The sequence below is a fragment of the Myotis davidii genome, unplaced genomic scaffold, assembly GCF_000327345.1.
Source record: "Myotis davidii unplaced genomic scaffold, ASM32734v1 scaffold200, whole genome shotgun sequence".
In the NCBI taxonomy this organism is placed as follows: domain Eukaryota; kingdom Metazoa; phylum Chordata; class Mammalia; order Chiroptera; family Vespertilionidae; genus Myotis; species Myotis davidii.
In genome coordinates, this window is record NW_006293700.1 from 6,630,379 (window position 1) to 6,643,227 (window position 12,849).

The 12,849-nt window shown below is 39.5% G+C and overlaps 1 protein-coding gene across 1 annotated transcript in view; it reads right to left on the reverse strand.

Annotated features, from left to right (window-relative positions):
• Positions 1–473: 473 nt before the first annotated feature.
• The window catches only part of ST18 (suppression of tumorigenicity 18, zinc finger), a 125,764-nt gene continuing 113,388 nt past the window's right edge, over positions 474–12,849 (reverse strand). Inside the window, exons 22-25 of the mRNA XM_015566292.1 lie at positions 9,712–9,800; positions 7,286–7,438; positions 3,232–3,284; positions 474–2,936 (exon numbers count right to left, since the gene is read on the reverse strand). Of these exons, the coding sequence (XP_015421778.1) occupies positions 2,796–2,936; positions 3,232–3,284; positions 7,286–7,438; positions 9,712–9,800 (436 nt within the window). The 3' untranslated portion in view covers positions 474–2,795. The remainder of the gene's footprint in view (positions 2,937–3,231; positions 3,285–7,285; positions 7,439–9,711; positions 9,801–12,849) is intronic.

Genomic DNA, 12,849 nt, shown 5'->3' on the forward strand with positions numbered 1-12,849 from the left:
GTTTTCTTTAACTTGAGTTCAACAAACTTGTATGAATATGCAGATATGCCCACAGCAGTTTTGGATCAGGAGGGTGAGGCCTATACTCTTTTGCTCACTAGATCCAGGTGCATTTCCTGCTAGTGCTAGCAAAGGTGTTTCTTACATCAAAGGCGCCCACTTTTCCGTAGTGTGTGCTGAACCAAAGGCTGTGACGACTTGTCAATGGGCAAAAATCCTTCCTGCCTGTGGTGCAAAAACAAACCAAGCAGATGGGTTGACAGAACCAAAATACATCAGAACCACGGGAGGACTCAGGGGTCCTTTACCACAGCCGAGCTCCATGCTTTCCATGTGATGGTGATAATAGTCTCTATGTCAAGCATATCAAGCTCGTGGCCTGCGGGCCACATGCCTCGTTTACTTGGCCCGTGTTAGCCTTTGAGTTTGACATGCTTGCTCTACATGGCAGCTTGAGAGAGATCACAGCAAAACTCATTATCAATTTTTATTTCCTACCATACACCAAATGTACAGCACTGAACACAATTTTGTTGCTTTGATGTAAGAAATATTAATTGTTTGAAGAAACAGTATACAAACTACTTGAAATTAAAAAAAATGCATACATCATTGTCCTTTTGTTGTTTACAAAAGACCCAATTTACAGTATCGACCAACATAGTTGAAAGGAAAATAATTCAGTGCAAATTACAAAACACGTCAAGTACAAAGGAGGCAAATAAATACAAATATACTTCATAAAACATACTGCTCAAACTATGCAAACACAAATAAATTATTAACCCGGAGTCATAGTAAATTATAGTAATAAATACATAGGCTGGTAAGAAATTTCTTTTAAATTAAATAAAATATATAACAAAGTTGTTAAAATATTTAGCAAATTAAGGTTTGTCTTTGTAATAAGTGAACTCATTTGTATGCATCTATCAAGTGCTCTAGAGCAAACTGTTTGCAAGTACATAACTTTAATAGAAAATTTTGTTTGGTGTCCCATTTATAATAGACAGCACATATGGTAGCTCTTTTTCTTTATAAATTGATTTTTAAATAAACACCATTCCTACCTAAGAACAGACATCTCATTTTCACTAAACTAAAGTCAAGAGTTCGAATGAACCCCAAACCAAAGATAAGCCCCATTTAATACATAACAATGACCACAGTGGCATGGAAGTGGAATTACTGTTGATATTACTCTTCATTTGTGCAGGTAACAGTAATAACAGTGGAATATATCAAGCCTGTGAGTGCCATCACATTCAATCTACATATCCATGAGGCTAATAGAAAATAAACACTTTTGTTATAGAACAGAAAATTAAGCCCACACTAAGTTCAAGTGTCCATTTACACGGAGGCACATTGCACACGGGGTGTGTGTGCACACCAAAAAGGCAGTTTAGCTGGTTGTCTATACCTTTTCTTAAAAAAAATAAATATAAAAAAACTTTTGAAACAATGCTTAACTACTTTACAATCCCTGAAATAGACATTGCCTTTACTATAGCAACTACTAAACTCTGATCTATGCAGAAATTCAAGATTTCGGGCTCAATTTTATGTGTGTCTGAGTGTATGTGAGTGTGAATATGTGGGTGTGTGCCTGTGTGTTGAGTGTGTTTACTCTGTAGCACTTGTAGTTCTACAGAAAGATATCGATCAAATTGAAAGTTTTATCGTTGCCTAAAGTAATGACTCAGATCGGAGTAACAGTTTTCCATGTGTTACTATAGTTTTCCATTCCTTTCAGTCAACCAAGCAAGATAAATGCTATTTCAGGGGATATGGTATCTACAAAATTTTCCATTTGGATGTGTTTGTATTTGCTGAGTACAAATCTACATCAATATTGTCACTTGTATATTGTACCAGCATATGGCAGGGAAGCCTGGCTGGTCACATCAAGTCTTATTTCTCGTCTTGGGATAAGAGTTGCCAACTATCTGATATGACTTGAAAAACAAACAGACAAATCTGCACCGCTAAAAAAAGCTTACGTTTCTTTAAAACATTTCAAATAAATAATTCATGTTTACCGAAACCATACAGCCAAGTCGAGTAATTTGCTGATTTCTATATTTAATTATTGCTATCCAATTCTGAACAGGCTTTTCAGTTCCTGTGCTTCTGTGAGAGCGCTTTGCCCACTAGGTGGGCGCCATTTATCTTCTTCCTTCCATGCGTCTCACCTTAGGACAAGCCCACTTATCAATGCGAAAGCCAGTGAAAGGGGGAGAAAGAGTGCAATAAAAATCAAAGGGGAGCATAGTGCAGTCCTTAGACAAAGATTTCCTTCAGACTTCTTTGTTTGTTTGTTTTTGTTTGTTTGTTTTCTCATTTAAGCCCAGCAAGATATGTGATTTGAGACTAGCATTTCTATTTAAATTCTATTGGAAAAGAAACACACTTGTAAAAAATATGGCAGACTTCAAAATGCAGGTAAAAGATAAAAAACTCTTTGATTAGAAATGAATAAAATATTAAAATGTCACATACTTTACATATACTTTACAAAGAAAAAAATTCAAAAGAGTGCAATGAGGAAATAAAAGAAAAACATATGAAAATAAATACCATCTAATATTTGACAGCATCGCTTTTAATCCATAGAGTCTATTATAGTTTTTTTTTCTTATTATTCCTTTCCTTTTTATGTCAGCTGGGGAGGAAATTAGTGCAATGTTGCAATGGTAAATGCAGTGCGGCAGCCTGCTTGCCTCGGCAGCGCAGGCGCCCGGTCCACTGGCGTGACTGCTGTTGGTGATTTCTGGTGCCCACCGCAGGCGCTCCTACACGTGGATGCCCTTCACGGCCTGTTTGATACTTTCTAGCAGCGCTTTGCATTCTGGGGAATAGTCCCGCTCCAGGTTGCTGTACATGTCTGTGAGCGTATTTACATATGCTTCGAAATTCTGCTCACTGATAGGCCCCTGAATGGAGACAAAACACATGGAACCAATCACAGGGATTCAGGCTGAGGCAAAGGGTGGGCCAAAGGGCGCGGCAGCCTATCAGGGGACTCTGAGTCTGGGCAGGAAGGTCAGGATGCCTGGGGCTGCTGGGGTTTGGGGAGATGGAGAGAGAGGAGGTGCGCATTGGGGTTCATCTGCTCATTCTTTCCTCAATTTATGGGATTAGTGCGATCGGACAGTGTTTTTGAGGTCCGTGTGGAGCTGCGTAAGGCAGCTGCCTGGCTGCTGAGGTGGGCCCTCAAAGCTGCCCGACCTTGGGATGCAGTCTCAGCTGCCACTGCTTGGGCTCAGCACAAAGCAGACCTCCTGCGTGTGGAAGGGGAATGTCAGCCAGGCTGGGAGAAAGGCTGGTTTGATCCAGATGTTTCCTTTGACAGCACTCGGCTGGATGAAGGGAATCTGAGATTTGCGCAAGCTGGTCCCTAGCCAGGTGTCTGGTGGAAAAGGTTCCTCTTTCATTCTCAGACACCTCTTTGTGCATCCCCCCGCCCCGGCCCCCATCGTGCAGCCTCATTGTAATGTGCTTTATTTCTCTCCCCGTCTTTCCAGGTAGAATGTGAGGTCCACAAAGTCAGGGACTGCTCATCTCATGTTTGTGTTTTCGGTATCTCCGTGGCCTAATGCGGTGCTTCAGAGAGAACAGACACTTGACGTGTAGAAGTTGCACGCTGTGTGCAAGGAAATAAATGACAGAGAGCACTCCTACCCAACCATTCTTTGGTGCCCCCCCTCCCCCATCTTTTTAAAAATATATATGCCCTGCTTACTTCACAAGATGGTTAGAAGAGAAGACTTTTACAAGGCCTAAATGCTTTAGGTATAAAGAATATTGTTGCTATTTAGAAGGTGAGCTTCCTATACTTGAAGATTATTTTGGTTTTGCTCAGCAAAGTACTGATCTAAATTATTAGTGTTGTCTTAACCGTGGTTTTCTGTTCCCTTTTAGCTTCTGCATTTGTGGTGTCACATGCTTCTTGGAGTCACAGAACTGAACAAGGACCCAGGTGACAGAGTGAACAAAGCCTGCACTAAAGCCGGGCCGGCCCGACTCATGCTAGCATTGGGACCTTGATCAAATCGTGTAAATTTTCCGAGTCTCTACTTCCTCAACTACAGAATGAGAACGTCTTTAGTGCTTTTGTGACAATTTAGTGTGATTAACCCTAAAACTCACCAGTAGAGTACCTTATATGGTTACCATACAAAGTACAAGTTATCTTGTATGGTGATGATTATTTTATTGGCACAGGTAAGGAAAAAATATTAAGGGATATGTTTGAAGTATGACTTAAACATTAATAAATAATATTGAAAAACGTTCAATAATTACCTCAATACTGACTACAAAGTAATCATTTATTTTTCTTTGTGTTTTATAGTATTACATTATTGATTTGTTTTTTAATTGTCAAGAGACAGATTTGGAATTGGTTAAGATGAGGGCTCCATGCTGGAAAGTTGGATAAATTGAGGGACTTAATTGTTTTCAGAAAAATCAATCAGATTTCTTTATTAAATTGCTGTTTTTTAAAACATTCTATATATAAAATTTGTAGCATTAAAAAACTTGTTCTAAAAATGGACACAGTGAGGAAATTAAAACCATTCAACAATGCAGCCCCCCCTTCAAATGTTTATTATATTTATGAAAATGTAAAGGAAACTAATTTTCTATAAATTTTAAATAGTTTCCATGCTTCAAATATGTGTTTAGATTTGGGAAATATCACTTTTGTGCTTTTTGTTCTATAGCAGCGGTTCTCAACCTGTGGGTCACAACCCCTTTGGCAGTCGAACGACCCTTTCACAGGGGTCGCCTAAGACCACCCTGCATATCAGATATTTACATTACAATTCATAACAGTAGCAACATGACAGTTATGAAGAAGCAATGAAAATAATTTTATGGTTGGGCCACAACATGAGGAACTGTATTAAAGGGCCAGAAGGTTGAGAACCAGTTCTATAGAAAGATGACTTAAGTATGGCCTTCATACTTAGTACAAAGAAAGCATCAGGTTAAATTCTTTTCTGCGATTCCTAAGTTGGGTGGATGACACATATGGCTGTGTCTCAGATTTTGTAAGATTTGTATTTGGAGAAACAATTTTAGCCAGAGAGTTTTGGCCTCCGACTTTCATATTACATTATAAAACAATTTTCAAATAAACCTTCATCTTGAAGTGACTTCTACACTATCCAAAACCCGTGGCCTTCATGTAATTTAAGTGTATGAATCTCCGAATGAAGGAGGTCATTGCAAGTCATGCATAATGAAGCATGATACCTCGGTGACTGCTGGCAGGTCTCCTCAAAGCTCGGTGCTTCTGTTGGTGACTGACACTGACCCTGCAAACCCTTGGAATGGGGCGGCCACGTCCTGGCCTTGGACTTACCTAAAGTTTGAAATTGCATTCCCAAATGTATATCTTCAGCCCAGACTTCCCCCACATCTCCACATGGCTATATGATGGGTATCTCAAGCTCTGTGTTTCCCCAAGCCTGCTCCATCCTATCTAATAAAAGGGTAATGTGCAAATTAACCATCACTCCATCACAAAGATGGCAGAGCCCATAGCCACAAGATGCTTCGTCACTGTGGCGATGAGGCAAGCGTTCCACCGGGCCACGGAGGGCTTCTGGGCAGTGGGGACGGAGCGGCGGGGGGGAGGAGGGGAGTTTCAGGGGGAGAGCGTTGACACTCTTGCGTTGTTGCCCTGGCAACAAGACAAGCATTCCGTGCCCGGCTGCAGATGGGCCTCTGGGCCATGTAGAGCCTCTGGGCAGCGGGTGTGAAGTGGCCAGTCCCCACAGAGAGCTACTGGCACATGGATTCGTGTGCAGGGCTGCTAGTATACTATAATCTCCTCCTTCCCAGTTAGTAGCAACTAGAATGTTGCTCAGGCTTTCACATTATCCCTGATGGCTCTCTTTCTCTCACACTTTAAATCCACTGGGCTCCTCCTTCAAAATATCCAGTCCCCCATCTTCACTGCTGTCCCCTGGGCCCAGGCACCAGAGTGACTGACTGCCTTCTCATGTGGCCCTGAGTGTGGCTTTGCCCCCTGCAATCTATTCTTTTGGTCCATCTTCAACACAGCCACCAATACAAGTTTCTTAAAATGCAGATCGCATGTAGGTCAAATATGATCACATTAACTTTTGGCTCAAAACCCCAAAATGTCCTGTGTTCATTGAGAATAAAAACCAAGTCCTCAGAATGGCCTCGGACACTCATGTGTTACCCCGGGACACATCTCCTTTGATCTCCCACATCACTCACCTGCTAGTTCTCAAAACTCTGTGCTTTCTCTAGAGGTAGTGTTTTTATACGGTGCTTTCACTCTTTGAAACACTTTCCCCCCGTACTTGTTTGGCAAACTCCCTCAATTGCTGAAGTCTTTGCAAAATGATTCCTTCCTCTTGAGGCCTAGCTGGCTTTCCTGTTTTATATTGAAATCTGGCTGCCTCTCCCTACCCGCTTCTCTCATACCAATGATTCCTTTATTATTTTTTTATTGCTTTCAGAGAGGAAGGGAGATGGACACATTAAGAGGTGTTGTAGAAAAATTGAATGTGAAACGTTGCCCTGTTTTACTTGAATTTTTAAACCAACCTAAGTACTCATATCTTCTCATCTACAATTTCTCTAAAGCACCATGTGCTCTAAAGGACTCTACAATTACAGGATGACCTCCTTATAAAGCCTTTGATGCACCCGAAGCAGAAACATTGAATACCTTTGCCTTCAGCTACCAAATCAATGATGGCCCAGGTGACCCACCTACTCACATATTTACAATAATTATGTAATCTAGACATGCTTAGTATATTCATTATAAGATATCAGTATGTGGGTTTGTTTGTTTTTTCATCTCAAGTTCTGCAATTTTTGGTAAAGAAGCTATGCAGGAAAATCTCCAGAAAGATCTGTTTTTAACAAAAATGGACACATTCAGAAGTGTCATAGAAAAATTAAATGTGAAAAGTTGCCCTGTTTTACTTGAATTTTTGAATAAAACTAAGTACTCATATCTTCTCATATACAATTTCTCTAAAGCACCATGTGCTCTAAAGGACTCTACAATTACAGGATGACCTGCTTATAAAGCGTTTGATGCACCCAAAGCAGAAACATGAATACCTTTGCCTTCAGCTACCAAATCAATGATGGCCCACGTGACCCACCTACTCACATATTTACAATAATTATGTAATCTAGACATGCTTAGTATATTCATTATAAGATATCAGTATGTGGGTTTGTTTGTTTTTTCATCACAAGGTTTAGCAGTTCAATGTTTTGCCTCCACCAAAGAGTATGATTACCATGAAGATACCTTTCTGGTTCTTTACCTGCGTCTGAAGTTTCATCATATCTGCTTCAATTTTAAGGTTGGATTCATTCAATTCCTTTATTTCTTCATCCAAATGCCTAATTTCTTCATCACTCTCTATACCTACAAAGAATCAGACTCTCTTAGTTCACACTGAAATTACGAGACTGTGATAAATCTCAGTCACTTTACATTTAGTTTGTGGTTTGTGGAGAGGTTTGAAGTGTTGAATTTGTATCCAAATCCATGTTCAAGATTCTAAAATAATAGGTAGAAGGAGTTGAAGGATTTAAATCCTTTGTAAGAAAAAGAAGGGCATATAAAAGTACCACCACTTAATTTGCCCATTACGCTGCAGGTGTGCTGCAAGACATGTTGGTGTTCGTAAATGTTTTCTCATCTCAACTTCACTGCGCACTAGGAGTTGTGTTCCATTATACCTTTCTCATACATGCAAATGTTGAGCCTTAAGTTAAGTGAGGCCATGCTCATCACCGACAGGAGATAGAACCTGCCCAAGTCCAAAGTCAGAGGCAGAGGTGGGACTGAATTCCAAAGGTCATGGGTCCTCTCATACACAACCCTGTAAAGGCTATTAAGACCCCAAGTTATGCTGATTAATTAATGCACCATTACACGGGTAGAGCTGGGTGCTGGCAGGTGGGTGCGAGTCCAGGGACATGTAATTTGGGTTCTCTACGTGGGCCTGGGTGAGGGCAAGCAAATGCAATCTAGAAGAAACATGCGCTTTGCCCGTGACTCTTGTTCTTGAACTTGGGAAACTTACTCCTTTGGGCTTCCACTTCCTTGTCGGTAAAAGAGGCATAAAATCTATGTTGTGAGAATTAATGCAAAAAAATATATAAAGTGCTAAACACAGAGTAAACTGTCAATGAACAGGCATCACTTTCCCATCACTGTTTTATAGAAGGAATATGAATGGATTGGAAAGGTTTTTAAAAGGTGGGATGGGTAGTTAATAGTAAGGATGCCCGAAGCAGGATTTAAGGTAATCTCAACAGTCCATAGTGATGAATCTAAACCAAACAGATGGCAATTATGAGAGATAAATGTAAACTTTCACTTCAGATGTAATAAGATCAATTTCATGAGAGCAGGTTGGGGACTTGACAATTTGTTTGAAAGAGATCCAGGCTCTTGCACTTTCCTGCGGTTACTGCTGTGGAACACAGTTCATTATCTGCTTTAGGTGAACTTTACATACTCTGTGCACCAGCAATTTCAGCCGTAGGTACACACCAGAGACAAACAGTTGCATATGTCTGATAGGAGGCGGGCACAAGGTGTATGTAGCATATTGTTTACAAAGGTACGACCTGGAAACAAGCCACATGCCCGCCAAAAACAATATGGATGACTCTTACTAATATAATGTTACGAGAGAAAAAAAAATAAGCCTGGAACACTTACATACAGCATGCTAAATCAGGTGGCTGTTTTCTAGGTACCTATTGCTTTATTATAAGTAACTAACTACCTAAACAAAATCGGCCATGCATGAACCAATGCAGAGAGTGTGTCATAAGATTCCTAATCCTGGGCTCTGAGATAAAGAAGAAAAGCAAACTCACCAACTAAGACCTCAGTATTTTCGTATCTAAATGAACTTGAATATGAGTAACAGGATGACACAGTCATTAAGAAAAGATTAAACAATTACCCATGACCTCGCTAACGGCACTGTCTGGGACACAGGGCTCATTCCGCACTGGCCTGCTGCATCTGGAGAATTGTATTGCATTGTCAGCACCATATCTTATTGGCTAATCTGCTGGTAGAGGAATCTCTTCCCAGGCAACAGGGATTAAAATATTTGTTTTCAACAACTTTATGGAGCATAAATTTTCAATTAGACAAGTATTTTGAGCAAATGAAAACTTCTATTGCTATGTTTCTTTTTTATATATTGTGTTTTTTTTTCTTTTATGTCTCCTTGGAGTCAACTTCCTTTTCAAGGAATGGCATTTTCGATTGGTGTAGCTCAGTGGTTGAGTGTTGACCCATGAACCAAGAGGTCACCGGTTCAATTCTGGGTCAGGGCACATGCCCAGGTTACAGACTCGATCCTCAGTAGGGGATGTGCAGGAGGCAGCTGATTGATGTTTCTTTCTCATCGAGTTTTCTATCTCTATCCTTCTCCCTTCCTCTCTCTCTAAAATCAATAAAAACATATTTTTTTAAAGTAAGGGAAAAACCAAGTATAATGATAATGTTTGAGATAAACATTATACTTTTAGTTCAAATGTGAGAAAAGCTTCCGTAGTGTATATTAACATTACAATTCCCAAATAAAATATAATTTGGCATGCAGAACCCTGTGAGGAACTACTACCTGGGCCTCCATGGAGATGGTGACCCTGGCCATGAACTCTTACCTCCAGTTGCTTTGAGCTTGATAGTCATTAGTTCTTCTGAGACCTTGCCCTTTTTGATTGCTTGTGCATTTAAAGGACACCCAGATAAGCTGTGAAAATAGGAAGATGCTGATGTGTGAAACATGTTATTTCATATACAAATTAAAATTTATATTCACTACTTACTATTTAAGCGTTTGCCTGCCTATTAATGACATTATAACATGCAGTCCCTTTGTAGAATGTAACAATATATATAAAAATAAAAGCAAAATGCTCTGAAAAGATGTAAAATGTTTTGTATGATTTTTTTCAATAAAAATACAAATAGCTACTGCTGATACCATTTAATTAATGTTATCAAATTATTTCTATTCTGCATACATGTAAGTGCCTTTCTTTAGTAGTGGTTACTTTATTTCCTATAAACATGAAATGGTCCATACATTATTAATAAGAATTGTTCCAAATTAGTCAAACTTCCATGAATAATAGAGCAGAATCTAGTTCTTTCCATCTTTGTATAAACTATATAGGCTGACCTATACAGAATGATTCAAATTATTACAAAATAATAACCCTTCTTCCCCAGGCAGTTGGATATGGGAAAGTTTCTAACTTATTCTTTAACTTTTAAACCTTTATTTTTCATTCAAAAAAATCTCTATCTTGAAAGGAAAATAAAAGGAACCACCATAATTATATTCAGACACAATCATTGCCCAGGCAACGTATCGTCCTATAGTGGTGTTTATACTCTGTTCCTTATTTTCATTATTCAGCAGTCCTTTCGTTAAAGTATCTGTTGTATTTAAATTGCACCAAGAGGATAATAACATTGAACAAAGCTTGTATTCCATGATACATAATCAGTTGATTTGTTGTTTTAAACACCTATTAATTCTTTTGTAATTTTGTTGTATTTTTAAAGATACAATTTTTAAATAAAATTAAAAATGATCACAGTCATTTAAAATATTTTCCCACAGAAATGTGATTATAATCCATGTATGAGACAATTATTTTCAACCCAAAGATTAGGGCACTTGGCCAAGTGAAAAAATACGACTTCTGAAGCAAAATAAATGTTTGCTGAATGAGTTATTTTTAAAGAATTCTAAATTATTGTATGTGAATATTATATAAAATATAAAAGTATGTAATATTATACAGACAAAGGATCATGTGATTTGCCAAAATTTGATAAATTATGTAATATTTTACACAGAAAAAGAAAATAATGAAAAAGCACAAACTGAATTTGCACCCCATTTTTCTATTGTAGAAGTTTCTCATTGTAAAGTGTGGCCCACTTAAGCTTCCTTATTTGTTTTTCTGGAATGTTTGCACAAATCTCTCTTGTTTCATGGCACATATTGTTCTCAGAAAATGGTCATGAAGAGGACTAATACCTTGTTGCTAAGTTCGGTTTTTAAAGTGACCTGTCAGAGTCCGTGGGTGAAGTAATGGACATTAACAGCTCATTCGCCTTCTCCGTCTCCCCCAGGAGCTGCGTGGCTCGGCCAGCCCGGCAGTAAATGCCCAGTTGTAACTCACTGGTGTGGCAAGTGCGTGAAGTGTTCCCCACTACGTGACTTGGAACCAAAGAGTATATTTAAGATGTGAAAGCGAGGCTTTGATTTCAAAGAGCTGCTGGATGTTTTGCCTCTTCCAATGCAGTTCTACCTTTCAGGATATAAAGCAGATTCTACATTTAAAAAGTTGGGGTGGAGCCCTAACCGGTTTGGCTCAATGGATAGAGCGTCGGCCTGCAGGCTAAAGGGTCCCAGGTTCTATTCTGGACAAGGGCATGTACCTTGGTTGCGGGCACATCCCCAGTAGGGAGTGTGCAGGAGGCAGCTGAATTGATGTTTCTCTCTCATTGATGTTTCTAACTCTCTATCCCTCTCCCCTCCTCTCTGTAAAAAATCAATAAAATATATTTTAAAAAAAAAGTTGGGGTGGAAAATATTTTAAAAGTCCTTATTCTTTTGAGGATGCCCTCCATGCAGTTCCATGTCGCTGGCTGAGGAAAGGTGGCAGTTGGCTGGGATATGTCCCTGCCAGGATTTGGGCTCCATAATGCAAATGGCTGGGAAAGTGTGCCTTACATGGTTTTTATCAAATTTGAAATTCTATTAAGGCCTATCAGGGTAATTTTAAACTATCATATCTTCATCTGCCTTGTTAAAATAAAATGGCAAGTGATAAAATTTATGTAGTGGACATCACTGTTTCTAATACATTAATGAACCTCATAAAATTACAAAGTCATGGCATAGCACTGAGTTCTATTAGTCACAGAAATTCTGTTTTAAAAGCGACATACAACCACAATCATGTGCATGTGTGTTTGTGTCTTTGTATTTTAATATCATATTTGTCTTCAGATTGCTATCTTTTTCTTTCTTTTTTTAATTCGAGAAAAATGATTTTAAATATAACGTTACATGCAATAAACATTAATATTTCAAGAAAAGAAAAGATTTTAAATGTTATTTCTTTTCCGTTGTTGTTGTTAAACGTCACCCAAGGATATTTTTCCATTGATTCTTAGGGAGAGTGGAAGAGAGGGGGAAAGACAGAGAGAAACATTGATGTGAGAAAAACACATTGACTGGTTGCCTCCTGCACGAGCCCTGATCAGGGCCAGGCCAGGGAGGAGCTTGCAACCCAGGTACATGCCCTTGTACCAGAATAGAACCCAGGACCCTTTGGTCTGCAGGCCAACACTCTATCCATTGAGCAAACCAGCCAGGGCCAGATTGCTATTTCTTAAATGGAAGTTTATAATGTAAAGATTTAAAGCAAGCTTTTAAAGCAATTGGTATCCTATTTAATAAAGAGGGAATATGCTAATTGACCCTCATGCCATCACAAAGATGGCAGTGCCCACAGCCAATAAGGAGGGCATATGCTAATTGACTGCCCTACCCTCAAAGATGGTGGTGCCCACAGCCACAAGATGGCTAGCAGGGGAGGGCAGTTAGGGGTAACTAGGCCAGCAGGGGAGGGCAGTTAGCGGTGACCGGCTGGCAGGGGAGGGCAGGTAGGGGTGACCAGGACAGCAGGGGAGGGACGCAAGGGGCAATCAGCAGGCAGGCAGGTGAGCATTTAGGAGCCAGTGGTCCCAGATTATGGGATCAGACCTAAACCAGC